This window comes from Caenorhabditis briggsae, assembly GCF_000004555.2.
Source record: "Caenorhabditis briggsae complete genome, chrX, whole genome shotgun sequence".
Lineage (NCBI taxonomy): Eukaryota > Metazoa > Nematoda > Chromadorea > Rhabditida > Rhabditidae > Caenorhabditis > Caenorhabditis briggsae.
In genome coordinates, this window is record NC_013491.2 from 11101758 (window position 1) to 11128592 (window position 26835).

The window sequence follows — 26835 nt, forward strand, 5'->3', positions numbered from 1 at the left end:
CGAGATAAGTGAGCTCAAACTTTACAGTGTGGGTGCCGTTCTATTACAGGTTTTACGGCGATTCGAATTTTTTTATGATTCAGTTTTCAATCCCAAAAACTGAGAACCATGCTATTCTCAATTTCAAAAACTGGTACCTAGCTTAAAAACTTTCAATCTTCATGTTTTTTGAAAAATTCAATTTTTAAAGTTATTCCGAATATTTCTTCAAATTTATTTTAAATTCAACGTATTAAAACTTCTATTTCCAATCTCAAAAGTCTGTGAAATTATTTCGAGGACAAATTTGACAAGTTTTGGTCTATGTATGATTCCTCGTTTACCCCTAAAACTTTTCGAACGTTTTTCTCCAATTTTTCCTGGGAAATGATCTTATCCGGCTAGCTTGGTATTTTTTCTAATTCCTTGTTAAATTTTTCCGCTTATTTCTGTCTGCCAAAACTCCCAGGAGCAGCAATCAGTGGCCACTCATTTTGTGTGTCTCTTATCTTGTTTGTTCTCATATCCGGATTCATTTGAGCAAACAGCCTTCCTCCCACCGCCAATCAAAGGTGTCAAATCAACGCTGAACATCCCCAAATAAAATTCAATTTTTCTTGCTTTTCGCCGGCAATTTTTTCCATGACATCATCCATAAAAGGTTGGGATGGATTGGCTTGGAGGAGTATAGAAAAAAACGAACAAGTCTTCTGTCCTTCTTCTTTTCTTCATTTTTATGCGCTACCTTTTTGTGTGTGTGCTCTGAGGTCATCCTTTTTTGTGGAAGGGCTCAAAAGTTCGACGTTAGGTGTTAGAGGACCCATCAAACATACATAAGAGCCGTGTTAACAAGCAGAACTTTTTATCCCACTTCCTTGTTTGTTTTTGGACTCTCTGGGGAGTTTTTGTCAGTCTCAAATCATCGTGAAATACGTTTTTCTGGTTCCAAAAATAAGCTCATTCATTAAGATTTTTATGCTTTGACCTGACCTAAAAGTACATTAGATATTCTAAGCTAGAATATGTTTTTGGCATATATGCGGAAATATGACTATTTTTGACATATTTCTCATCCTTGAGCATACATCATTTGGAGTTCACTCTTCTTATACAACTGGATGAATTTTAAATTGGCTTTACAAATTGCGTCAACATCGGGATACATGTCATACCAAGGTGACAACTTCTCTTTTTTCTGCTTATTTCCCATTTTCCAATTATTTTTCTCCATTTCAGCTGAATGATTTGAGCACTGAATAAGAAAGAAAATGTTCACAAGACAAATTCATTCTCGCCCTAGTCTCTGTACACACTAGAACATCTGTTTCATAGAATATGGGACTAGCTCTCCCATCGCTCCTCTACACTCATACAATTTTTTTCACTTACATTCTACCTGTCTTCCCACATTTTTCATTGCACAACGGACGTTAGGGCAATATTTCGAAGCGCCTCTCACTTCACCAAATATTTGTCCAAGTCCGCGCTCCCCCTTTATCACAACTTTTGTTCTTTTTTACACTTCCATCTCTGTGTTGCCAGTTGTTGCGTGTCTCCACCAGTGTTAAGTCAGTTACCTTTTTTAATTCAATTCTCTTACTCTCGTTTTAGGCAGTCTGCCGTTGAATTTATACTCTTTTAACAGTTGTTCTCTGCAGTTAGAACACGTTTGAATTTTTTCTTAGGTTCTGTTTCTTTTCGAGATCATGCCATTACGATAAAACCCCTGAAACAATTAGAATCAGATAATTGCATGGAATGTCCAGCGTTTTAAAATACACTTTGCATTTAACAAATGTGTTCTTTAGTAGTTTTACTTGACCTTGTTTGTTTCTTATGAAAAATAAAAACATTTTCAAACGATGTATTCTCATTAGAATCGTCGCAAGGTTTCAAATTAATTCTCTATTGAAATCAATACCTTTCATTCATTCATTCGTTCATGTGTTGGTTTTTCATTCATTGCTTCTAGAGGTTTCTCTATTCTCATTTCCAAAAAAATTCTATCTTCAAAACAGAAACCATGGCAATATGTCCTTCTTTCTGCCCGAAGCAAAGTATACTTTTTCCAAAACAAAACAAAAAGCTCTTTTTTCAGAATGGTGCCGCGCTGGAACAACTGAAAATTCGATGGCGTCGCGTTTCAGTACCCACAAAGCCGGTTAGTTGTTTTTTTTATATATTTGATACTTGTTTCCCATTTAGTTGATCGAACTTTGTTGTTGTTCAATATCAGGTGCTTGGTTTTTGCTTTCTTTGATACTTTTAACCGAAAAAAAAAATTGAACAAGTTATGTGGGGAAAAGGATAAGAAAACACATTATCGGAAAGCATAACTTCTGAAATTATATGCAATGGCTTTTTTACATTCTTTTGGAACACGGCTGAAGTTTTCAGCTCAAAAGTTTATATTCTCTCAGTTAATGAACCAGGTGAAAAAGTTTGGCGGGCTTTTAAAAAAGAAAATCATTTTTCTGCCTTTTAAAGTCTAGAAATTCTAGAACATTATTATGCTTATCCCAACACTTCCTATGCTAACACAAAGACATTTTCCAGGTTTATAGCAAAAAAAAATTGCAGAATCTATTTCAAAGAAGAGTTAATTTAGCTAATCAGAGAGTAGTGGGGGCAAAAAACAAAAAAAGGGAGTATTCTAAAATGCCAAATTGCATTCCGTAAAGCATTCTTTTTCTTCTTTTTTGTCCCAATCAGAACACAAATTTTGTACTTTTTAAATCCCCTCTAAAGATCCATTGTGTTACTCATTCCCTGAAGAAACTATGAATCTCAAGAACATATGGTTGGAAAATATTAATGATCCTGGTAAGTTTCAACCTCGCAAAGTGTATATAAGTTTATGTTTTCTAAGAAAAAAACATTTCAACAAACTTTCTCTAGCGTAAAACTGTGAAAGTGTGAAGAAGATGAATCGAACCGCGAGGAAAAATATTCAAAAACTAATCCGTCAAGATTGTGTGATCCGATAGGCGAAAACAAGTGAAAAACGTCTTAGCGTCAAGGTTTTTCGAATATTTTCTTTTTTCTTCACTATCAAGAAATTAAAAAGATGTACCCCAAATATTATTCACTTGGGATTTGCTCAAGATCAAGCTTTGAATTCTCGGATCCAGTCAGTAAGTGTTTAAATTTTTTAAAGATTCAAAAATTATTAAATACAGTAAGAGTTTCATTTTTGTTAGCATGAACTCATTGAAGAATATTCCATTAGTACGTAATGTTTATTCGCTAAAATTGCTTTTAATTAGTTAAGAGTAGTTTTGTGGATGCAATCAATTATCAACTATTACTCTGTTTCAAAAATCGGAGATGTGAAAGAGTTTTGGCTTTCCGCGTCTATTTTTTTGTTTTTTATGATTTCCGTGAAGTTTTTTGTTACCTTCCCATTTGAAAGAATCTAAAAATGAGAATTTTCATTTCGAAAAATTTAACTGAATACGCACGAAAATCGAGACGATAAATCGATACTTGTAAGAGACTCTTAAGGGAACCGAGTTACTTTAGTTCAATTTGATAGCTTGGAGACATGTCATATATATATATATATATATATATATATATATATATATATATATATATTATTGGTTAGAACTTCATCAGTTCTGCTTTTCTTTTTTTATTCTGAAAAAACTTCACATAATTTTCACTTACTTGCATCTAAATCAGATATGCCGTTCGAAACGATCCAAGTTCTAATACTCCAAGAAATAGCAATGGATTCAGAATCTTGACACTTTCAAATGGTTTATCCAATTTGATTAATTTTTACGAAAAATTGTCAACAATTAAAAAAAGCTATATTTATGTTTGATAGATCTCAAAATGTTCTGCTTCATCCAACAAAATCAACTGCATTTTTTGAAAATCCGAATTTCGGCATTTTCAACTAAAAATAAGTGAACTTAGTCAACTTTTGTATGGTTATGTGCGTGTTCGGTATTCGAAGCTATTCATACACCGTCTAGGAAAAACACGCCGAAAATTTTTTTGTTTTTCTTCAGAGAAATTCATTATATAATTCATCAGCAGTTCTTCTCAGCTTTTTTCGTAACACCACACGACCCTTCTTTTTGCTACTATTCCCTACCATCGTAATTACACACTTTCTCACCACTCAACTGCAGAAAGACAAACAACTCATCCAAAGATAGTAGGTCTCCGGGGTGACATTTGGTCCTCATCTCCACCATCTGTCGTCTAGATCTCCCCTCTCCCTCTTCTGCCCTACATCTCTTCTTTATCCGCGTGTCTACAACGCACAACGTGGCCCTCGTCACCAAATCGACCCAACAACGCGTTGACGCGTTTTACGGGCGGCCATCCTTTTTCTGTTTTTTTATTCATGAAATATGCCCGCGCTTTTTGAATTTCCTGCCGCTGGTTGCGCTATATAATTTTTTCTCACCTGAAAAATATTTTTATCACTGAAACTTTTCGCTGTTGTGCATTTATTATGCCCACGCGACAAAGCGAAGTTAGATAACAACTCAACACAAATTTCCCGCTCATTATCAACAAAATAATGCCTTCTTTTCCAGCAAAGCTCGTCCTCGTACCATGGTTATGGAATAAAATGGCATTTATCAAGAGGAAAACAGTCAAGTTCTCAGTGGACCTTCAGGTAAGTCTTTTTCTCTGTAATCGACGGAAAAATCAATTTTTCGTTCCAGGTATGCCACATTTCCGATGTTCCACTGGTGAACGCTACAATATTCGGAAAACTACGTTTGCTGGATGGGGGTTCCTTTGAAGAGTCGACAGAACGGGTTGAGGTAGGGTTTTTGGCATGCATTTCCAGCTGTTTCACAAGAAAAAGATGAAATGAACAATGCATTTTCAGGTGAAAAACCACAGTGCCTCGTTCAATACACGATTCGTCTTTTGTTGTCGAATTCCTTGCGATCAAAATTCTGGGACACTGGAAAAGTGTCTGTGTAGAGTATCCGTTAGAAAGGTGAGAACGAATGAAAAATCGATGAGACCACTGTGTAACAATGAAAGTCGGGCGGTAGTTCCAACGTGTAACTAACTGAAACAATTAACAATAACAAGAAAGGCTGAAAAAAAACAGAGAAAGACAGAAATTTTTATAGGAACAAAAGGGTGGAAAATCATTCTACAAACTCGGTTTCATCGATATAAACCTGTCCGAGTTTGCTGCGTCCGGCATCGAAGGAATGTCAAGACAATATCTGCTCAGTGGATACACCACTAATCAGAGACTAGATAATTCGAAAGTGTTTATCAAAATTGCAATGGCACATCAGAGTGCTGATCCTTTCTTCCGAGTGTAAGTTTTGAATTGGATATATAAATGTGATAGAGGCAAGGATGTGTTTATCGTGGCCGCGGCCGGCTGTAGACCAATAAGACCGATTTTTCGATAATAAGCTCAGCGACTGAGAAACCGATAACTAGTCGCTAAGCAATCATATCCTACCTATCCGAAAAGTACCGAAATCAAAAAACTTCGGCCATTCGTGGCACAGCCTTGGACAGAGGGGAAAGCCACTCAGTTTTGTAAAGATGTCTTAACTGCAATCGTGATCGAATCACAAACAATTTCTGATGTTTCAGACCACGACTATCAACATTTGGCCCTCGCGAAGATGGGATGATCGAGGATGGATTCCGAGCTGACGATGACACAGACTCAGAAGAAGGAACATCGTCACACCCCAAGCCGTCGGTGCAAGAAGCGCCTGGTGAGTTTTAGCATGAAAGATTCTTCGACGTTCTCAGCGACACTTTCTCAGAAGAAATTAATTTCAGAAAACTCGTCGGCAATGACATCGTCTCAAATAGAAGAGCAGATAATAGAAAGGCGGAACGCTCACCAATGCGGAAACAACCAGAATTGCCAAGTCCGTCGGTTCAGCCAAGATCGGTCAGCACACAAAATTCAGCATTCCAGGTAAGTAAGATTTTTCCGAATTAGTTCGGATAGCAGAAGCCAGAGTGAAATGTTTTTTATAAAAATCCAAAATTATATAGTAAACATATTGATCGGCATGTCGATTCCTGGCCGGAACGTGCCGGTTGATAACTCGCTTCGAAAAATTAATTTTGAGCAAACAGACATACCAGATAATAGTGATCGGGAAGCTTTAAATTTTCCAATAAAAGTCAACCAGCATTTTTATCAGTAACCGAATGTGGTTCATTTAATAACGACGCCGGGCAAAAATCGTCTTCCTTCCTAAAAATGCCTGCTTCTACCACAAAATTGCTTTTGAAGCTGGTTGATTTTTATTGAAAATTCTTTTCAAGCTCTATTGTCTGGTATGCTTTTTGCTCACAATTTCAGTTTGGAAACAAGTTATCAGCCGGCTCGTGCCCGCCCGGAATCGGCCCGTTGGCAAGTTTGTAAAAAATCCTCAATAAAACTTTTTGAATGGAAAATTCTTTGCTTATTCAGAAATTAACTTCATATGGTGATCAAAAAATGTTTCCGAAATAAAAAATATTGAGCTACAATTTCATAGACCATTCTAAAACATTTCTTAGATTCATTGAACAATGTCTTATCAATCGATGTTCCCTATTAATCAAAAAAAAAACAATTCGCAAACTTTGTTCAATAAAACAAATTCTCTCTTTTTCAGAATCGAAACTGACAACCTGGTTTCAAAAATCATCACCGAATGTCGTATATCGGAAGACGAAACCGACGCCAACAACACGGGTTTGGTGATAGAGAAATTCTTGGACCAAAACGGAAAGCCGCTCGTCACTCCACGTCAACCGACAAAACGGACCAGTTATGTCGCCGAGCATTTCAATGACATGTGAATATTCATTTTTTCTTTCTTATTTTCTACTGTATCGTTATTGTATTTGTTGGGATAGACTGCCTATTCCCAACTTTTTTGCATTCTGAAATCTCTCAAACTTCTCAAATTCTCAAAGTAGCTCAAATTTTACGGTTCTCATGTCTCAAGCTATTTTACTTTTTACAATTTGCATCTCTCAAGGGTTTTGTTTCCAACTAATTTTGTTTTAGTTGTTTCGGGTGATTTGAAAAATAAACTGCAATGAATGAATGAAACATTAATAAATTTATTTCTTTAAACACTACCAAAGGGAAAGAGTGTGGAAAACGACGGGACACAGAAATGACTTGAGTGGTAAAGTTGACTAAAAAGATAGGAAAAGAAAAAAAGTTGTAATGAGTTTTTATTCGAAAACAACCCATAAAGTCCATGAAATTTTAGGAAGGAAGAGATAGAAGATAAATAAAAGAACATATTTAAAAAGGGATAGATATGAACTTTTAAAAATTACGACAAGAAGCAGTGGAGAGAGGGAACCGAGAGGGGAGAAGAAAAAATGTTCTAGTCAAGGTAGTCGAAGTTTGTAAAGGAAAGTGTTAGAAAAGCCATATTAGAATAGTTTTATATAAATTATACAATAGAAATTTATTTGACGAGAGGTTGGAATTTGACTGTAATGCTGGTTTTTGACGTAGAAATGCTGGAGCGATTATAGCAGGTGGATTGGTGTCTACCATCTCTTCTTGTAGTCATCAACTGACACTCCTCCTGGTCCGTAGGCAATGACGAGCAAGAGTCCTCCAATGACAGACATGGTTTGGAAGAAATCGTACTTCATGAAGTCTCTGTAGAAGCGGTCGGACGGGATAGACCACCTGCAATAGATTATGTTTCGTTGGAGGAGCTTTGGACAAAAATTTAATTAACTTACCAAGCGTTAAGCCAGAGGTTGAGTCCGAAGAGCCAAATGACGAGAACCATAGCGGAGAGCTTAGTTTTGTATCCAATGGAGACGAGGGTAATGAGAGCAAATCCAACGACGATTTCCAAAACTTGCATGAAAGTCATCTCGAAGTGCATGAGCGACATAAACATGAAGATAAGAAGGACACGTCCAGCAAGAAGCATGTATGACTTTGGCTTGTTGGAATCTCCCATGGTTGGTACACCGGCAAACAGCGAAGCTTTCTCTTCTTGGGTCTCAGCGAGAAGAAGCAAGAGTCCTCCACCGACAGCGATGTTTCTAGAACATAATTCATTATTTGAGAGAATTAGCAGAAGAATCGAGACTAGACCAAGTCATACACAATCATAGATGGTACATGTTCTTCAAAAACTAACCTGGCCAAGAATTTCAAGTCCCACAGAATATGATAGGCGATGGTTTGAAGGATAACAATACTGGCGAGAATTCCACAAGCGACCAGAACCTTCTTACGGAGCATGATCATGAGCACGGGGATGAATTGTCCGAAGAAGTTGTAGATGACGAACAACGTGGCAATGAACCATCCACATGACCAAGACTCTTGCATGAATTGCTTCTGGTCGTCCCATTGGAAATACATACGGATTCCATCTTCCAAGAATGTGGAGACAAGGCAGAGACGAGCGACGTGCGGCAAGTAGGTTCTCGTTTTGCGGAAGAACTGAAATGAGACATATTTATGAGTTTTTAAGTTTCAAAATCAAAACTCACGTCTTCAGCGGCGTCCTCGGCCTTTGCCAACATTTCGTTTTGACCTCCTGGTGCTCGGAACTGGTTCATTTTCCCGTGGCAAGCTGAAAAATTGTGTTTTATGTGTGATGTGACATAGAAGAGGATAGAAAAAAGGCAGAGTGATAACGGGTTGATAAAATAAAATACATGACGAGTGATAGAAAGAAAAGAATAAGTGGCGAAGAATAATCAAGAAGACTATTGAGACAGCTTCTCGATTGAAAGCTAAACGATGGAATGGCTTGCAAATGTGAACACGTGGCGTGTGCACTTTACAAAGGATGCATTCTGCTACTGTCTGCGTCTCTTTTGGACCGTCGACAGAGGTGTAAGACAGAGGTCAACCGATCAATATGTCCTCTTTTCTCCTCGCTCGCTCTCTTAGAAACACGGATACGTATACACACGCACTCACAAACACATATACACAACTGTTTTGATTGGAATTTGGCGGAGCGAATATATGTCTGGAGGAAATGAGAAAGAGGGAGAGGAAGAGAGAGTGAGGAGATAAGATTAAGATGAATGTAAGGAGGAGATATTTCATAGAATGAGAGATAAGATAAAGAGAATATGCACTAACTGGTATACACATTCATTAGACTAATGCGTCGTTTTGAGTAGCATGACCAGAAAAAATGCTATCGAATATCGAAATTTAGAAAAGAGGAAAGAAGCAAAGTGTACACAAATATGTATGCGTTTTCTAGAGAGCCTTCCTTTTTTGTTGGCTTCCTCTTTTTTCAGCCCACGCAAATTTCCCATCATTCGGGTTTTTTGTTTCTTTTTCTGAATCGCAAATTAGAGAAAAGGAGCTCACTAACACAATCAACGTGAGGTTGATGAAAAAAGGAAGGAAGTAGAGAAAAGAGGGTAGAATTTGGATATAAAAAAAGAAACAAACAAGGCACCGCCTGAATTTCGAGACTACAAAAACATCACTCTTTTTCGAATCATTTTGTCCTTCTGTCTCTCTTGACTCTCTGTTTCTCCAGGTAGGAGGAAAAACCGTCAAAGCTGCACAATGTCAATACAAAGCGGTCACGACTTTTTGTTTATTAAACTAGCCAACACATGGACAAGGGAGGATTGACGGCGAATATTTGAACAAACCCAAGATTTTGGAAATTTTTTCGAATATTTATAAACGGCTGAATCTCATTAAATTCGTCGAAAAGCCTCTCGTGGGCGGAAGTGTCGTTGTGATGATGCCAAACGCGAGAGTAAATCAGCTAATGTGTGTATGTGTGTGCGTCATCATGATGTAGTTTTTTTGTGTACTACATTGAAACAGAACTATTGGAGACACCAGTAATCTAACGATCGCATCTCTACAATAACAGAACAACCCAAAAAATGGCTTCCTAAACTTCTAAATAGGGGAAAAAAGGGAAACGCTAACCGGTTCTAATAGGTTCAAAGTAAAGGTCTCGATCCATAATCATAAGTGAAGCGCCAAGTGACTCTTCTTCCGCTCCCTTCCAAAAACGGGTTTGTTTCGGAGAAACGAAAACGAAAACATAAACGACTAGGAGACTGAACCGACATTGGGGTGAAAGGCAAGATGAGGAGTGTGGGGCACAAAACAGGAGAAAAAGAGGCCATCGCAGCCGCACGCGAGCTGATGTGGTAGCTGTGAGGTTGGAATCCAGCAAAAAAACGCAGTGGAATTGACACTATCAAAAAACGTCAAAAAAGCAGCATACATGGCACCACCTACCAAACAAAACAGGCGTGCGACTGATTCCCGACTAGAGAAACCGCTCTGGAAACGAGGAAAACAAGGAAAACCCACCAATGAACCGATAAAAAGCACAAGTAGAAATGACAACATTGTTATCGAAAACAATAAGAAGTGAAAAAAATCGGATAACCTCATCATTGGTTTTCTAGCAAGAGAGCTACACAACTGGTTCCACGTTGATCGGTTGTGTGTTGCACAACGCGCACCAATCACCGATCGTTTGCGCGTTTTGCGTGCAAAGGAGGGTGGGGGCCAAGTGGGGCGCATTGTTCGCAACGTGTGTTTTTGGCATTGATTTTCCAGCGTAATGACTGAAGTATTCTAATGAATTTAGTGTAATGTGCGAGGAGAAATTGCTGGAATCAAGGTATTCTCTTTAGTAAGTCTTTCTTTCAGTTTTCAAGTGTTGTATTATTTTTTCATGCCGTAAAGGCAAGTGAAACTGTAAAATTGCGCAAACTTACCGTTTAAAACAAAACTAACAATACCTTTATGTTCCATTTTTCATTTAAAAATCTGCTGAAAAATCACAGTCATTTTTTCGTAACCTCGTTTTCGCCGCCTGAAAACCGATTTTTTTATAATTATAAAATCTCGACGAGAAAAAAAAAACAGAAAAATACTAATTTTCCCCCGAGCTCCGTCTAGCACGGATACATTTCCACTTGAAATGCGTCTATCCTATTTTCCTCATTTCTCTTGCTCTAGTTTCATAAGGAGCGGGTGGAGAATCTTTTTTTTTGATGTTTTCTCCACTCAGAAAATTACCAGTAATTTTTTTAAAAACCTTAAGTAATAATTTGCAAAAAAATCAAAGCTCTGTGACGATCGTCTTTTCAATTGACCGAAAAATTTTGAACCTGGATCATTCGTGAGCTGTCAGACAAAAATGCGTCAGTGAAGAAAAGCGTGTCTAGACAGTTTCTAGGCTACCAAAAATTGTTTCTAGGTTACTGAAGATGCTCACCTAGCCAATCTCCATTTGTCACTCCTCGACGACTACTATACTGCTCTGCTACTGCACTTCTGCCAGCGACTCCACCTCTTCTTCCTTTCTTCATTCCCCATCTTGCTCACCCTTTTCCTTCCTCTTCATCAGATCCACCCCGTTTCTTTCCTGGACTTTTTCTTTTATTGACGCCTTTCTTCTCACTATTCTATTTTTTTTTTTCTTCTTCCCCGCTACTCTTTCCGTATTCTCTTAACTTCAACATGCCGTTTGGCCGGTATTGCCTTATAGGTTGGCTTTGGTAGCCAATTTAAAGCTTTCAGAATGGCATTCGCCCGCGCTCTTGGTGTGATTCAATCTGTCGGTCGAGGTACGGGCATCACTGGTGAGCAGAGTGAACTCTACGATCGTGGCCAAACATTCAGTATCAACGGTAACAGTTATCGAGTGGAAAATGTAATTGCCAAAGGTAACTTGGAAAACATTAAACAATAAATTTTTAATTTTCCTTTCAGGAGGATTTGGAACTGTATTCTTGGCGTCCAACAACAAAGGAAAGCAAGTAGCAGTTAAAATTATGCTCAGTCATGATGCAGCGGCAACCAAGGATATTGATAATGAAATTGAAATGATGAAGAAGCTACAACATGAAAACATCATTCAACTATTCGACGCGTCCAGTGAAGCTAGAAACTCCAATAAATCCGTGAAAGAGTACAAAATTTCAATGGAATACTGTAGATGTGAGTTTCCCAGAGTTTCCCAGCTGTTCAGCAATTCTAACCTCACTCATTTTCCAGTCTCAATAGCCGATGTCCTTTTGAAGTACAAAGAGGTAGCCGTCGACTTTGTCGTACGCATAATTTACTTTACGACACGAGCATTGGTCTACTTGCACTCTAATGGAGTCATCCATCGGGATATAAAGGCTGAGAATCTGCTCATCAACGGAAATGGTTAGCTTTCTTCCATTTCCGATTCAATTAGTCATTGATCCTTTTTTTAGGAAAGCTCAAATTGTGTGATTTTGGAAGTGCAACAACGAAGTCCATCGAGATGGCACCCCTTTCGAATTCGCAGAGATTAGCTATTCAAGAAGAGGTAACATTGAAGAAAAAAGAAAGAGACAATAGTGATGGATGAAATTTCAGATGTTCAAGTACACAACACCCATTACCAGATCTCCGGAAGTGTGTGACGTGTATTCAAACTGGCCGATTGGAAAGCAACAAGACAATTGGGCCATGGGATGTTTGATATATTTTGTATGTTTTGGAGAGCATCCATTTGACGGATCAGCCCTTGCAATTATCAATGGAAAATACAAGAAGCCACCTCCAGTTCAACAAAATCAATTGTCAGCGTTCGCCGAATTGATCAGTGAGTTTTTGATAATACAATAATGAGATCTTGCTCACAAAGGACGAGGATCCGCATCTTGTTGATTTGGATTTTGATGAAAAATTTAAAGTATGTTAAAACTAGTCTATCTAAAGAGTTTTTTTCTCAGTTCAGAAGAACCTTGTTTCATTCTTTTTATTAGAATTGCAATTCAAACAACGAACGGTTTTTTCTTTCGCTACACCAGCAAAAGAAAGCAACACTTTTTATTGCAAGTTCTACACAGCGCAAAACATATAAAACTTTTATTACTATCTTGGTATCAGTTTTACAGTAGTCGTTCATTGGATTTTGTTTTGGGGATAGTTGTAGATTAATATTGGAGCATAATAAGAAATTATAGCACCGTTAAATCACTGATTAAAGTTATGAACATGAGAAACACAGTACATTCAATTTTGTCAATTTTATATTAAACTTTTCCAGCAAAATGCCTCATTCCAAATCCAGATGAGCGAATCACCGCAGAGAAAATTGAGGAATATATGAAAAATGCAATGCAGAAAAACCCCAAGCTAGCAGCAAAAACTGATTTCTCGGATATCCTAGATATGATGAATGTGCAATCAGTCCAATCAGAGCAGTCAATCGAGTCTCAAGCCTCAAAGGGATTCTTCACTATGCAGGACAAACTCTTTTCCAACTTGACCTCCCTCAAAAACAGTGTCGTGCAGCAAACAACAAAGATGGGATGGGGTGTAGAGTCAACACCGCCACCAGTTCGCGCTGGCCATCCATCGACGTCTCCAAAGATGGTACCGAAATCTCAAAGGCAGCAGCAACAACAGCAAAGTAAGTGGAAAAACTTTAAAAAACAAATTATTGTCGTTATTTTCTAGGAGAACAACCAAGACCCTCTCCAGCAGTTACAACTCCACGAGCACCAGCAGTGCAATCCCACGCGCCTCCATCTTCCACTTTTGAAGCTGATTGGCCTACGGACAACGGATCATCGTCTGCTGGAAATGAGTGGGGTGATTTCAACTCAGCACCTGTAGCATCTTCTCCTCCAGTTTCAAACAAAAAATACTTATTTGACCCATTTGGAGAACAAGCATCTCACAATTTATCAGCGAAGCATAGTGATGATTTGTTGTCTTTGCAAAATTGGCCAGGAGCAAGTAAGTTTTTAGTTTGGAAGCGAAAACTTAACAACAACAACACAACAAATCACCTAAAATTCAATTTTTGGAGGGTTACTGGAAAGCTGAAAATATAATTTTCGTGGTACGTAGATTTCAAAAATGATGGGATACCCAACAATTGGGGGGGGGGGGGTGTTTTAAATTCAAAATCAAATTGAATTCACACATTATCGATAATTTTCCTAGTTTTGGCTAGACTGCAGAATTAAAGCAGGTCCTACTCATCGGGCGCCTTGTATAATTCAGAGATTTTAGGAGTCTACTGATTAATGTATTTCAAGTTCCCTTCAATTTCAGCGGAACACAAAACTGAAGTCCGCTCCCAATCTTCACGAGACCTATTCGATTTTGACGATTTGATGCACAGGCACACCACACCTTCAACAACATCATCTCAATCTGGTAAGATTCTAGTATATTACAACCTTACACAAATGAATCACTACATAGATAACAAAACAGACCAAAGATATATCCCATCTCATTTCAGTTTTACAACCAACACGTCAAATGGAGAATAAGAACTTGACCAACGTGGATTCATCAAAAAATGGAATTAACTCGTCATCGTCATCTGCGAGTCTAGATGATATGGTCAGCGATATGTTGAAGATGTCCACCAAGAAATAAATCCAATAGAAATACTGTAGCAGTGTAAGAATAGTGAACAACGAGTTCAAAATGTTTATTTTTCTCAACTTTGTCGCCTGTGAATACCTTTCTTTGGGAATGTGTATATCGTTTATTTTTATTGAACACCTATAATTTCACTTTTCTAGATTCACTGGATTTCTTTTCAAAAATTGTCAACGAGTACCTAGATTTTACTTTTTCCATTCTCACTTACAACTGTTGTTTCTGAGATATCAACTTTCCTATTTCCCAGTTGTTTTTTCAATTCATTCCACATTTTGTCTCTCGCTGAAAATGAAGATTCCTGTCTGGTGAAAATATTTTCCATTATGCTTCTTTGATAATCTAGCCGACATGGGAAGGAAACTAATAAATCTCTCAACAAACACATCATTCGGAACGCAATGACCTACTTCAATTGTCGATATCTCCAGAATACAAGAATCGATTCCGCATAGAAAATTATGTTCAAACAACTTGTCGTCTTCGTATTCATCCTCAATTTTTTAGCTAAAGTCGATTCTGTTTATAAATCGAAGCAAAAACCAAATTTGTTGTCGAAAACCGTGGAGAATAGTATTACTTGCGATTTCTCAATTCACAAGAAAGGACCTCATGGACAAGTGGTGTCAGGTAATGTACAGTACTGCTCAATAAGATACACAAAACCGTATTTTTCAGTTGATTTTTTTGCCATTTTGGCCATTTTCAGGAGTCTGTAGCTTAGCTGTCAAGTTTCCAATCATTTTAAAAACACTAGACAATGTGAAATAAGCCCTTAAACAGACTAAAAACTTGCCTTCAACGAATTTTTCGAAAAATCCTACTTTTTTCAGATATTTGAACGTTCTTCAGAAAATGGCAAATATCCGAAAAACTAGGATTTTTCGAAAAATTCTGCGAAATCAAAGTTTTTCATCTTTTTTGTCTGTTTTACATTTTCCACAGCTTTCAAAGTGAGTGGAAGCTTGACAGCCGAGCTCCAAATTATTGAAAATGGTCAAAATAGCCAAAAATCAACTGAAAAACACGATTCTGTATATCTTATGAACCGGTACTGTATAAACTGAGACTGGTAAGAATTTGTTTAGGAGCATCATTGGATGATGAGATTTACTACAAGATAAAATGCAAACCAATTTCCGGAAATTGTCTTCAAGTGGTGAATTGCACATTGAGCTCCGATGAGCCTGGATTCCAGCCATACCCTATTATTGATGACAATGGATGTAGTTTGGAAGAATCGTTGTTCAAGAATGTTGAGGTGACATTTTTTAGAAGAACAACCTTGAACTTTGACCCATTTCAGTACCCGAACCACTTCGAGGCGGGAATCTTCAATCCATTCCCAATTCGGTTCCGTGCGTCGTCGGCGGCCGTCGTCTTGTTCTGTGTAACAACTGTGGTTCCAATCGAACATGGAAAGTGTACTCGCAGACAGTGTCAATGAAGTTTCTTCATTTCTAATCATTGATTTGTCTTTTTTTCTATTTGGTAACTGTCAGTTTTTAATTCTCTGAAATATTTATTGGGAAAAGTGTAAAGTTTTGCTTCTGAATTCTATTCTGTTATCGCGATTTTAAATTTATCCTACTGTAAACATTTTTCATTTGTTGTCAAACTTTATTTATTTGCAAACCGCTTATGCAAATTTGAAATCGCACAAAAAACCTGTAACCAGCTGTTGTACTTTCACGTATCGCAATTTCACTTTTACAGCCAATTCTTGATTTTTTTTTTTCCAATTGACTAGTCAGTTTTCAATTTCCCCTCGAGAGAAAGCGCCCTTGAACTTTTCTCCAATCTCTCCCGTTGTCCCAAAAAAAAAACGTGACACCAATTTATCCAAACGTGATGCGCTATCCGCCGTATCTATCCGTAAATTACATCATTGGATTAATAGGGGGCAATCGTGTCCTACTATAACCGGAGTAATTCGGGCGATCGATCAACCAGCGCATGCAAAATTTAGAGGATTTCCCATGCGCTTGTCTAAAGTAGGAAAGCGTGGTTACGAAGGATGCGCAGAGAACAAATCTCGTCATTGACCGGTTTTAGGAAAAAGTTTTCACCCACACAACAGCCAGGCCAGGACGTTCACCTCTCTAATATTGGTTATTTCTAGAAGCGTCGAAACTATTCTTTATCGCACCCTCATTTTTGTGTAAGTTCACTAAAACATGTGTCATCCGCCATCATTTTATCAAATGATCCAGTTTGCTTCTTCTATGACCCAACAAAGACTATATCTCCCTCTACTCACCGTTGTTTTATCTTTTTTCCGTTTATCGGTCAGCGTGATCTTTTCCTTAACCTCGTTATCGTTATCTTTCCCCGAATTAGGTGTTCTATTTTTTTTATGGATCATAGTTCTAATTATTTTTTGATTGATTTCAGATGAGGATTCTACTAGTTTTACTGTTTTTCGCTTCCGTTGTAGCATCAGATAGGCGGAAGCGACAAAGTGAGTCATTTGAGAGAAAACCCATTAAACGTGTAATATTTACAGTTTCTATTGATGATATCATATCAGGAGCTTTAAGTTTAGTGCGACCAATTTTTGACACATCGAAACCTATTCAAAATGAGGGAATGCTAAGAAAACCGGTAAGTGATTCTCGCCCTTGTGCTATGAGGTTTAATGGTTCTCAATTTTTCAGGATGCACCAACTCAAGATGATATGAGGGATTCTTCAATTTTAGGTTCACATTCTAGAACAGCTCTCGACGATGTTCCATTATGTAAAGGAAACAGCAAGTGAGTTGCAGCTCAAAATATAGCTCCTACTCTCTTATATTCCAGTATTTGCCGCTTCATATCATGCTCAGCAGAGAATTTCAAAAAAGATCCGACCTTTGGAAACATTCAGTTAGCTGCTCAAATTCTTGGAGATGCTAAACTTCGAAAAACTATCAGTAGCAACACCGACGCAGTTCATGCGGTTTGTAAGGAGCAAGGAATGGATGAGGCGCAATGTAAACTATTTTCAAAAGGGTTCCAACTTATTGATAAGTGAGCTAATATAAATCTACAAAGATGTTGCCAAAACAATTATTTTAGATTCATGACATCTATTGAGAAACCAACGGATACTAAAGGGGGAGCTCCACCATCTACAGAGCCACCAACTACTGTGATTCCTGATTTTGATGAACCATCAAACGACGAACCACAGAAACCTATGATGGATGATCCTACCAAGCCGCAAGATGATGATAATATGGTAACTAGATCACGAGAAATCAGAATTTTAACATCGCTCGATTCAGAAACAATGGGCTGATTACGACAGCCGTGCTGCAGCTCCAACCATCACTATGCAAACAGCACACGGCTCAAAAACTTGGAGCAGTAATCCAGAATCAAGTTTTTTTAATTAATCAAAATTCATTTAATTTACAAGTTTTTAATTCAGAATCACTCCAGCCACTTGAAATTCGAAATGATTTGATTTCAAGTTGGACACCGATGCCATTCTTCGCACCACCTACCATACCACCAGCTCCGCCACTCGCTTTCAAATCAGTTCCTTCATTGATTTTGCAGCCGATTCAAGTGCCGCAGTTGGAGAATGGAATATTCTTTTCCACTGACAAATTCAATTTTATGAAGGTGCAAGAATCCTGTCGTAATATAATAAGAAAATAATTTACAGGAGCTTAACTCCATTAAGCGATTCCGCAGATCACCAGATTACTACGATCAAGTGGATGAGACAAAGTCAAAGCCAAAGGCACCAGCGAAAAAGTCAGCCGGAGATAATAGTGATGACTATTACGGAAGTTTCGATAGCGAAAATGAAGAAAAAGAAGAGGAAGTGTCCACCGGACTGAAGCAATGCGTTCATTTGTTAGGACTAGGTGTTTAAATTGTAATATATTTTCTATTTGACAGTTTATTTCTGTTTTTTCAACTCTAGTTTTCACGGGTGTAATAAATCAATGATTTTTGACAAACAGTGAAACCAATTGTATTGCCGTAAAAGATGTATTAGAAGGGCCAGTATTAAATGTTGTTATAAGTAACCTCCGAAGGACTGTTCTATCACAGGATCCCTTCAATAAGAGCGGCCCTTCCTTTTTTTCAGTCATTTTTTTCCGATTTTCCATCGGAAAATTCGTTGAATTCTTGTTCAAAACTTAAGGAAATTTTCAGCAAAAATATCTCTAAACACACGCAAATTCTTAATCCAAAAAAGTAAAAAAAATTTTTGAAAATTGAATTTTTCGGAATATTTTCCACTGAAAACGCACAGAAATTTTTAATTTCACACAGCACATTTTAAAATGGACTTTTTCTATTACAGAGCGGTTTCAATGGTACTATTAGTACAAAAATTCGGTTCTGCAAGACTTCGAGTTGTTTGACAAGGATCCGATTCGTTTGCGTCTCTCAGGAGGATACTGTTAATCATTTTTGGTCGAACGGTGTGTTCACGGTCTTCCAAGCTTTCGTCGTCATTATGAAAACGTTCAAACCAGCGTCAGAATCAATTCTTTTATAGAGAATCATGTTCGAATACTTTTGAGAGAAAAAGAAGAGCTTGCGCGGCATTTTTGACTAACCTAATTTTGTACCTACCAGCGCATTTTTTGGAACGACGTTTTCTAAACGAAATTCCCAATTGAAAAAACATAATCGCAAATTAAAATTATATATCAAACGATGCACGAAGAAACGCTCTTTTGAATAAAAAAAAAGAAGGAGCAAAAATGTTTCCTGGATAGAGAAATACGTTCCGACAAACGCGCCACTCATTATTTTTTAGCCAACCTAATATTTTACAATTAGGCCCCTCGACAATTCAAAAAATAACCACCTGGTTTGTAAAGACCCCTAACATGTTGTAGTTTGATTCTTCCTCCTTTCTCCATGAAACTTATCCCTGCCCGCCAGCAATTTTCCTGAGCCCCCGCACCGAGTCCAACGGTCGCAGACAATTTTGTACACACGCACACGTGTGGCATATGAAGCGTAAAAAAGTAACAGTAGACTAGGAAGTGCGGTTGAGAACAATCAACGTGAGCGGCATTCAGAGAAGCATCCTGAAAGTGCAGACGTTGCTACGATTCGTCCTCTTCTTCTTCCCAAGATGCACACTATTAAGAAGAAAAGAAAAGGTATGTATAGGTGGGTTGCTCATAAGAAGTGTACCAATTTGGGGATTCCGGTGGAGGGGTACCAATTCGTGCCAACCCAACGGGAAAAATAATAGAACGATGATGGGCTGTACGAATGAAAAAAGGAAAAGGAGACGGAAAGGCGGAATGTATACTTTTGAGATGATGGATATTATGGGAAAGAGTATAAAAATTGCTTGCAATCATATATAGCATTCTCTATCCCCTACCAGTCTCACATTCGACTACCTTCTCAAACGATTGTACATTTCCTTCCGTCGCGCCGAAAAAAAGGTGTATCTGTCGGCGATACAAGTAATTGAGCTTCCTATTCTTATCCCTTTCTTCGGTCCCACCCATCACTCCGCCCGCTTGTCTTACTCTTCTTGACAACAATCCTTTGAGTATATCTGTCTGGTTTTTTTTATTTTCACCTTACTGTTCACCTAGAATTCTGTGTTCCAATTCATTTTTTCAATTTTTAGGTACATTGTCAAAGTCTACAAGTAAACTGCAGCTGAAAACCATGGAAGACGAAGTGAGTTTTCTTTCTTTTTGAAATTTTCTAATGATCCAAGAAAATTGTTTCCAGCTCGACTCCGATCTGTACGATCGCGTGAGCTATCTAAATTTGATGGATAAAATCGACACTAAGAAAAAGGGGAACAAAGTTGGGAAGTTCCGCGACGAGTGAGTCCTATAGCCACGTTGGTAAAAGTTATTTCAGAGAAACAAGCACATAAGTGACTTCCGGAAGTCATTCATTTTGTTTGGCTAATAGTCTTCCAAGCATTTGTCATATTTTTTCTTGGTTTGGATTTTTCGTTACTTTCTTGGTTTTATGGTGTTGTAATTGTTGAAAATGTAAACTTTTCAGAATTTAGCTCCTTGGTTTCATTTTGTGTTCAAAATTATGTCAATCAGTTTTTCTTTCGATCAGGTCGCAAAGAACTTGAGCTATATTTTTTAATCATGAGCTAGGTATAGTAAAATCGATATCGAATCTTTGAACTCTTAGAAAAAGTCCCAATCTTTCCATCTTGAGTCGAAAAAGTTACTAAAGTTACTCCTCCCACTTTCGTAATATCCAAAGATATTTATAGGAACCAAAAAATATATCTCTTGGTTTGGGAGGAAAAGACAATGAAAGCACTTCAGGTAGACGAATAGAGAGAGAGAGAGAGAGCACCTCTGAGTTTTAGTGAGCCACCAAAAATCCAGGAAGCCTTTAACGCATTGCTCCCAACATAAAAAGGCCCTCTGAACGAGGGAGAGGGGCACCACACAAAAAAGTCGAAGATAGCTTTCTTTCTATTTAAGAGCATTTTTGCTCCACCAAACCTTCACTCAACCATAGGATTATTGGCTGCTCCAAAAAGTGAGGTGTAAGCGTCTTTGTGTGGGCCCACCCGCCATCAACTCTCAGTTTTTTTTTTCTTTCGCCCCGCTGCCCCGAACTGTTTATTAGTTTGAGGTCGATTTCACTTGCACTTGGAACTTATTCATACTCAAACGTTCATCTTCCTTATACTCATCTTTCTGATTATTCCTACTATGCAACGCTCAAAGTCACGACCGGTATCTAGAGTATCAAAGAAATCATACATGTATTCGAGTTCTGACGAGGATAATCATTATAACCCACTTGGTATGTCTGATTTTGCAGTTTTTTCTGCGCCACCCATTCTGGAAAGAAATTCGAAAATATAATTAAAACGGATGTTGTCCAACTTCTGGAAATTGGAAAACATTTTTTGAAAATTCTATGAAAAATACCTCGACCCGTATTCTTATTTGCATTTTTCCCTTGACTTCTAGATAAAAATGCTGAAGTCACAACCAATTTTCTATGAGGAGCAATTGTTGAATATCATAAAGAATGGGGGCCAAAGGACGAGCACAATGGGACATTTTTTCGTCCCGGTGCGCGGGGGAACAATTATTGTTTGCTAGTGGGGCACCTCAGAGTCGCTCCTTTTTTCTTGTTTTGGACCCAGTCACCAGGCGATTTGTAAACATCCAAAATCTCAGCCCGCTTTTTGTGCTTCAGTTCCCGTTTTGGCACCCCATTCATTCTTGCCCAAAAACTCCTTCCTCGTCTGTTAATATTGCGACGAATTCTAGAACATCAATTCCATCAAGCTCCATCATCATCGAGTAGTGGGTTCTTGCCACCACTGAATTCTAAAGCCGTATCATGGATTGATATGGATGATTACACTATTCTACCAAGTCCCGACGAAGCACCATTTGATCATAGCGACGACGAATATTTCACTGGGCGACGGAGACGGTCAAGGAAGACAGCGCCAAGGACAGGCAGATCAGTCACAGGCTCTGAATCCATGAATCAGATTGCAGATTTTGATTTCAGGTTTTAGATTGTTTTGAGGATTTGTTCTTTTTGTGGGGATATTTTATATCGTGCTCATTAGTTGTTACTATGTTGAGTTAATTGGTGGTACACTATTTCAGTAGCTGTTTTAATTATTTAATTGCAGTAACCTGAGATGTAGTCGTGAATCTCAATTTAGATAATAGTATTTAGAGTGAATCTACCGTGCTTCCTCTGATAGAAGCTCTTCCGAACTGTCACCTTTGAGATCAATTATTTCGATTTCTGTGAAAGATATTAAAACTTCGTGAACTGATAGAATATTGGTGATTTGATAAACAATTTGAAATATTAGTGGTTTTCACAGAATCGAAATAAACGAGCTCAAAGTGAACAGGTTCGGGTTGGCTTCTATTCGAGGAAATAGGTACTTTTTCGAAAACATACCGACCTTTTCGAATCTGAGTTTTTTTAATTCTGAGATCCAAATTTTGAGTTTCTCAGGTTTGAAATTTCAGATTAAAATGTATTTCTGAAATTTACCAGAGTATTTACTGTGCTGTATTTTGGGTTTTCAGTTCTGACGCGCCATCTCCAAGATTGGACGCATCGGATTCGATGGGAGCTCCACCTGATCCGGATATCAAGGTACAGTCTCTCCGCCCCTGCTTTTCATATACTCATCCGTTTTAGCGCTACTGGGATAGCAGCTTGGACATCACTGATCTCAGTGGTCACGATTTCACGATCTTCAAGCAACTCCAAGGAATGTTGGGAATCGAGAACATCTCATTCGAGACTCTTTCTCGTTTCAATGTCCGTGTTCATACGGACACCTACGGACAACCGGCGATTTTGTTCCCACGCTACCGTGGAATGACATCTCGTCTTCGTATTCCCATGGGATTAAAGTTAATCCGTAAGGTTGGAGATCGGATGGAGAAGGAAAATTATCCATTGCCTGATGAAACTTCGTAAGAACCAAACCAGAAAGATATAATTCCAGGTGATGGATTCATTTCAGTGTTCGTCAAAAGTTCAGTGGCGTCTTTGGACTCCATATGGCAACTTTGTCCGATCGTAGTGTTGTGATCACTACCAACGAGCGTGATGCCCTGGCTATCTACGAGGCCACCAAAGCGCTAGTATTTGCTCTGCCCCATGGGGAGATCATGGACCCACTAGTCCTACCTTACTTGGAGGAGTTTGACAAGATCTACTTGTGGTTCCCAATTCAACATGTAAGCTATGCCAAGGACTGGGGAAGTGCGTTGAACACTCTCAAGTGCCTTCTTGTCAAGTGAGTGACTATGGTGAGGAGCAAGTCAGGTCCTAAATTTTGAACTTTAGAAACGAGGAGCGCCCCATCGAGTTGGTCCGGAACGGAGACCATCGTCTTATCCGCAACTCACTCTCTAACTCGGTACACCCTATTTGTTAGTTATTTCTTTTCTACTAATTTTTTTAGGTTGTTCGTATGCGTGAACGTGGTTTCCGCTCAATGACAGATTTGGACATGCGTGAGGGAATCCGTTCCGATCTTCTGAACTCGACAAACCGAATCGTTGGATTCGGTCAAGTAAGTCATTCTGGAATATAAAAATCAACCAGGTTATTTTTCCAGTGGAAACGTTTCGGAGTGCTGAACAAGTACCTCGGAGGTCTTCGCCCTGGAGAGATGACCGTTTTGACTGGAGGAACTGGAAATGGAAAGACAACTTTCTTGTGCGAATACTCACTCGATCTCTTCACTCAAGGGGTACTGTAGTTTTCGGAACAATTCATTCAGAATACGGTAGCTTATAGGTTCGCACACTTTTCTGCAGTTTCGAAATGCCGGAGAAAAAGATTCTCCACTGGATGTTAGTCCAGTATGCCGGGTAAGTGTGGTACAGTGTGTTGTCCACTTTTTTCGGCTTGCAACTTTCTTACTAACATTTCTCGTGTCTGCAGTCCATCACATCTTCGAAGCCTCGCGCGCACTAACTCGTATAAAAATGGCATAAAGTAAGAATCATAGAATGTAGAAGAAGGAATTCCTTGATTAGTTTGAACTCTGAAAACTTACCAAGGGATTTCCCTAATCTAGCAGATAAATACTTGTTTCTGTTATTAATTTTTGTGTTTACAGTAGAATAATATTCCCCACTTTTCAGTTGTACCGTCTAATGGTAGCCTAGCTAAGTAGAAACATGCTTTTCGTGGTGCGCGAGGCAGTTGTCGATCCTATTGAACGCGTGTTTTGCACGGTAGTTTTCTCTAAAAAGGGAAACGGACATGGGTATGGATGAGTGAATGGAGTGTCTAGCATGCGTCTTTTCTTCTTCTGATTGCCTTGCTCAGACTTCCGGAGAACATTCGATTTCTCATATAAAAACTGCCTCCAGACTTCCTCTTCATCGTGTCGAGTACAGCAATTCTATCAACTCGTGGCTTGATAGATTCGAGCGTTCCAGCTCTGCATTGACAATGCTAGACTCTGAGGAGTTTATGGAAAAGTCGATTAATGAAATCGCAAGGGTACATAGTTTTTTGAACAGAAACTAGAAGGTTTTGTTGAATTTGCAGGCTATTCGAATCCACGTGGAGAATAGTGGAATCCAGCACGTTGTCATTGACAATCTTCAGTTTTTGATCAATCAGGGTATGATGGCCGACGAGAAGTCTAGCGGCTTGGATCGCTTCCACCTCCAGGTACAGTATTACTGTCAGTTAGACCGTCGGATAATAAACAATTTCAGGACCGCTTCGTTGGATACATGCGCCAATTGGCTACCCAGAACCAAATCCACATCACTATGGTTGTTCACCCAAGAAAGACCGATGGAGACACTGAGATTGACGTCCAGCACTTTGGAGGATCCGCTCGAGTCACCCAAGAAGCCGATAACGTTTTGGCCATCCAGCGGAAACGCGATGATCGTGATCGCTCAAAATTCAGAAAGTTCCTCTACGTACGTGGTTTTTTTTCAATTTTCGGGGGCTACTAATTTTCAGTTCCTAATATTTTCTTATTTTGAATAACATTCATTATTTAGATCCTCAAAAACCGCTACTATGGACGTCGAGTGGAGAGCGATCAACTCGAGATGGTCTTCAACCCATCTACCTACTCTCACACCGTTGTCGAGTTCCCAAAGTAACTCGTAATTGTAAATTATAATAAATTTCGATTTCTTCTTTTTCTCTCTTTCTCTCACCCCTGATGATCTCTCTCATTGGAGCTCATTTTCAGTTACGTAGTGCTTCCTCTCTTCTCATCTCCGTCTATTTTGAAGAAGAACTCTTTTTCCTCTCTCAAAAAACCAATCTTCACCCAGTAGGTCATTTTTTATTTTAACGTCTTTCTTTTCTTCTTTTTTGCCAAATCTGAATATTTATTTTTTCACATCTATTAATTCACACCAGTCGCGCGCTCTTCCCTAACGAAAACAATGCTTCTATAGATGGTCACTTAATAAAACTTCATTTTACTCGAAAAATTGCTGATTGAAGAACACTTGTGAAGATTCGAAAAAGTTGAGAAAGAAGAAAGGAATTTGGAAAGCATCAAAAAGGTCAAGATTTGTCACATGTTTTTTCGTGGAGCTGGGGGAGGAGGCGGGGGAGAAGATGTGGGAAGTATTCGAATTTGAGGCTGAAACTTTGAAAATCGAAAAATCGTCGAAAAACAAAGAAAAACTCACAATCGGAACATATTCACACACTATCTCATTGTTGTCGTGCCCAACAGCAATGACTGTCAACCCAAGGAGAATCACTATTCTGAAAGTCATAAAATTTTCAAAACCCGAGAATTTTGTATCTATGATGCCCTCTAATTAAGGAGGGATCTTCTATTTTTCTGGTGGTTTTTTCGATAAATTTCATTCAGTGAATTATTTTTAAAAATTCATACGAATCTATTAATTCCATCAAAATTGAGCAAGTGTTTGAGCAAACAATGATGTTTCAACACATTTCTGTAAAAATGTGGAATTTTAGGAATATTTTCCACCGAATATTTATGATTTCAAAGAACTGGTTTTGATAGGAACCCTTCTTATAACGTTAATCTTTATATTTTTTCAAGCTTTTCTTGAAAGGCCCTTCTATTGGAGGGGCCTTATGATGAAAAACTGCATCTTGAAAGATTTCTCACTTTTGTGAAAACAAAACGTTCATGTCTATTATTACAGCACAACAAAATTGTGATTAATTTTTCAAATGTCTAGAAATAGTCACCTTTCCCAAAATAAAAGTCGAATAACTTACATGGCCAGCGCGAGTAGGAACGGCTGATTGAATCCGAGCTGAGAAATAACGGCACCCATCAAGTTGTTCTATTATGCATCATTCGACCAAATCTGAATGAATGAACCATTAGAAATTACTCATGGGGAGGTGGAGAGAGCAAGAGAAGAGAGAACCCAAAAAGTCGTAAATCTCAAAGAGAGTAATTTGCGCGTTGGGCTCTCGGAGTGGAAAGTCATAAAATTGGACAGAAAATGGATGAAGGAAGAAAAGTGGATAAATCATAAATTATACCAAAAGGTAGAGTCATAAAAATAAGAACCAAGCGGACCCGTTGAATCGGTTAGAAAATAAGAGAGTGCGGGGTTTTCAAAGGGTTTCAGGCGATCATATTACATTGGTAATACGAAAATGCAATCGCGAAAACCGAGTATTGAGCATTAAAAGGAAGGGGAATAAAGGAAGACTTGTAGTTGGCACAAATAGAACAAGGAAGAGATGGAGCAAGAAAAGTTTTGAGAAAAAGAAGAATTAATTGGTTTGTGTAGTTAACCACATAAAACGTTGAAAACGTGCAGACATAAACGACAAATTCTCTCCCAAAACAGAAAAAGGACAAAATAGGTAGAAAAAGAGGCAAACCAAGTGTCTAAGAGACTTGGAAGAGACAGCTAGAGAAATTTGATTTATTATGAGTGAAAGCTTTTTTCCTTAGAAAATAGAGTAACGTTTTTTTCTTCTGTATATTTGAAAAAAAACTTGAGACACTAAAATTGTGCTAATT

General features: G+C 38.3%; 6 protein-coding genes across 6 annotated transcripts; 4 read left to right on the plus strand and 2 right to left on the minus strand.

Annotated features, from left to right (window-relative positions):
• Nucleotides 1–4570: 4570 nt before the first annotated feature.
• On the plus strand, nt 4571–6789 carry Cbr-sym-3 (the record flags this gene model as incomplete). The annotated part of the gene is made up of 7 exons (XM_002644698.2): nt 4571–4618; nt 4668–4769; nt 4838–4951; nt 5091–5287; nt 5575–5702; nt 5770–5911; nt 6603–6789. The coding sequence occupies 7 exons, from the start codon at nt 4571–4573 to the stop codon at nt 6787–6789; spliced, it is 918 nt and encodes a 305-aa protein (XP_002644744.2).
• A 711-nt stretch (nt 6790–7500) lies between these two features.
• Cbr-sft-4 lies at nt 7501–8538 on the minus strand (the record flags this gene model as incomplete). The annotated part of the gene is made up of 4 exons (XM_002644699.1): nt 7501–7645; nt 7702–8013; nt 8112–8419; nt 8470–8538. 4 exons carry the CDS (start codon nt 8536–8538, stop codon nt 7501–7503), a joined length of 834 nt encoding a protein of 277 aa, XP_002644745.1.
• A 2969-nt stretch (nt 8539–11507) lies between these two features.
• Nucleotides 11508–14359, plus strand: CBG27751 (the record flags this gene model as incomplete). Its single annotated transcript, XM_045239765.1, has 9 exons — nt 11508–11652; nt 11699–11926; nt 11984–12139; nt 12190–12284; nt 12335–12563; nt 13011–13376; nt 13424–13705; nt 14027–14131; nt 14220–14359. 9 exons carry the CDS (start codon nt 11508–11510, stop codon nt 14357–14359), a joined length of 1746 nt encoding a protein of 581 aa, XP_045099590.1.
• A 467-nt stretch (nt 14360–14826) lies between these two features.
• On the plus strand, nt 14827–20177 carry CBG14750 (the record flags this gene model as incomplete). The annotated part of the gene is made up of 12 exons (XM_002644700.1): nt 14827–14995; nt 15454–15626; nt 16760–16826; nt 16872–16969; nt 17023–17120; nt 17166–17375; nt 17424–17586; nt 17633–17729; nt 17779–17975; nt 18019–18223; nt 19969–20021; nt 20076–20177. 12 exons carry the CDS (start codon nt 14827–14829, stop codon nt 20175–20177), a joined length of 1632 nt encoding a protein of 543 aa, XP_002644746.1.
• Nucleotides 20178–22511: 2334 nt separating this feature from the next.
• CBG14751 lies at nt 22512–24955 on the plus strand (the record flags this gene model as incomplete). Its single annotated transcript, XM_002644701.1, has 11 exons — nt 22512–22792; nt 22843–23118; nt 23169–23241; nt 23287–23397; nt 23443–23577; nt 23625–23698; nt 23745–23825; nt 24206–24338; nt 24387–24512; nt 24560–24772; nt 24857–24955. Coding segments are annotated over 11 exons (1602 nt in total), but the record flags the coding sequence as incomplete, so codon positions are not given.
• Nucleotides 24956–25386: 431 nt separating this feature from the next.
• Nucleotides 25387–26131, minus strand: CBG14752 (the record flags this gene model as incomplete). Its single annotated transcript, XM_002644702.1, has 3 exons — nt 25387–25455; nt 25505–25583; nt 26073–26131. The coding sequence occupies 3 exons, from the start codon at nt 26129–26131 to the stop codon at nt 25387–25389; spliced, it is 207 nt and encodes a 68-aa protein (XP_002644748.1).
• Between the last annotated feature and the right edge of the window lie 704 nt (nt 26132–26835).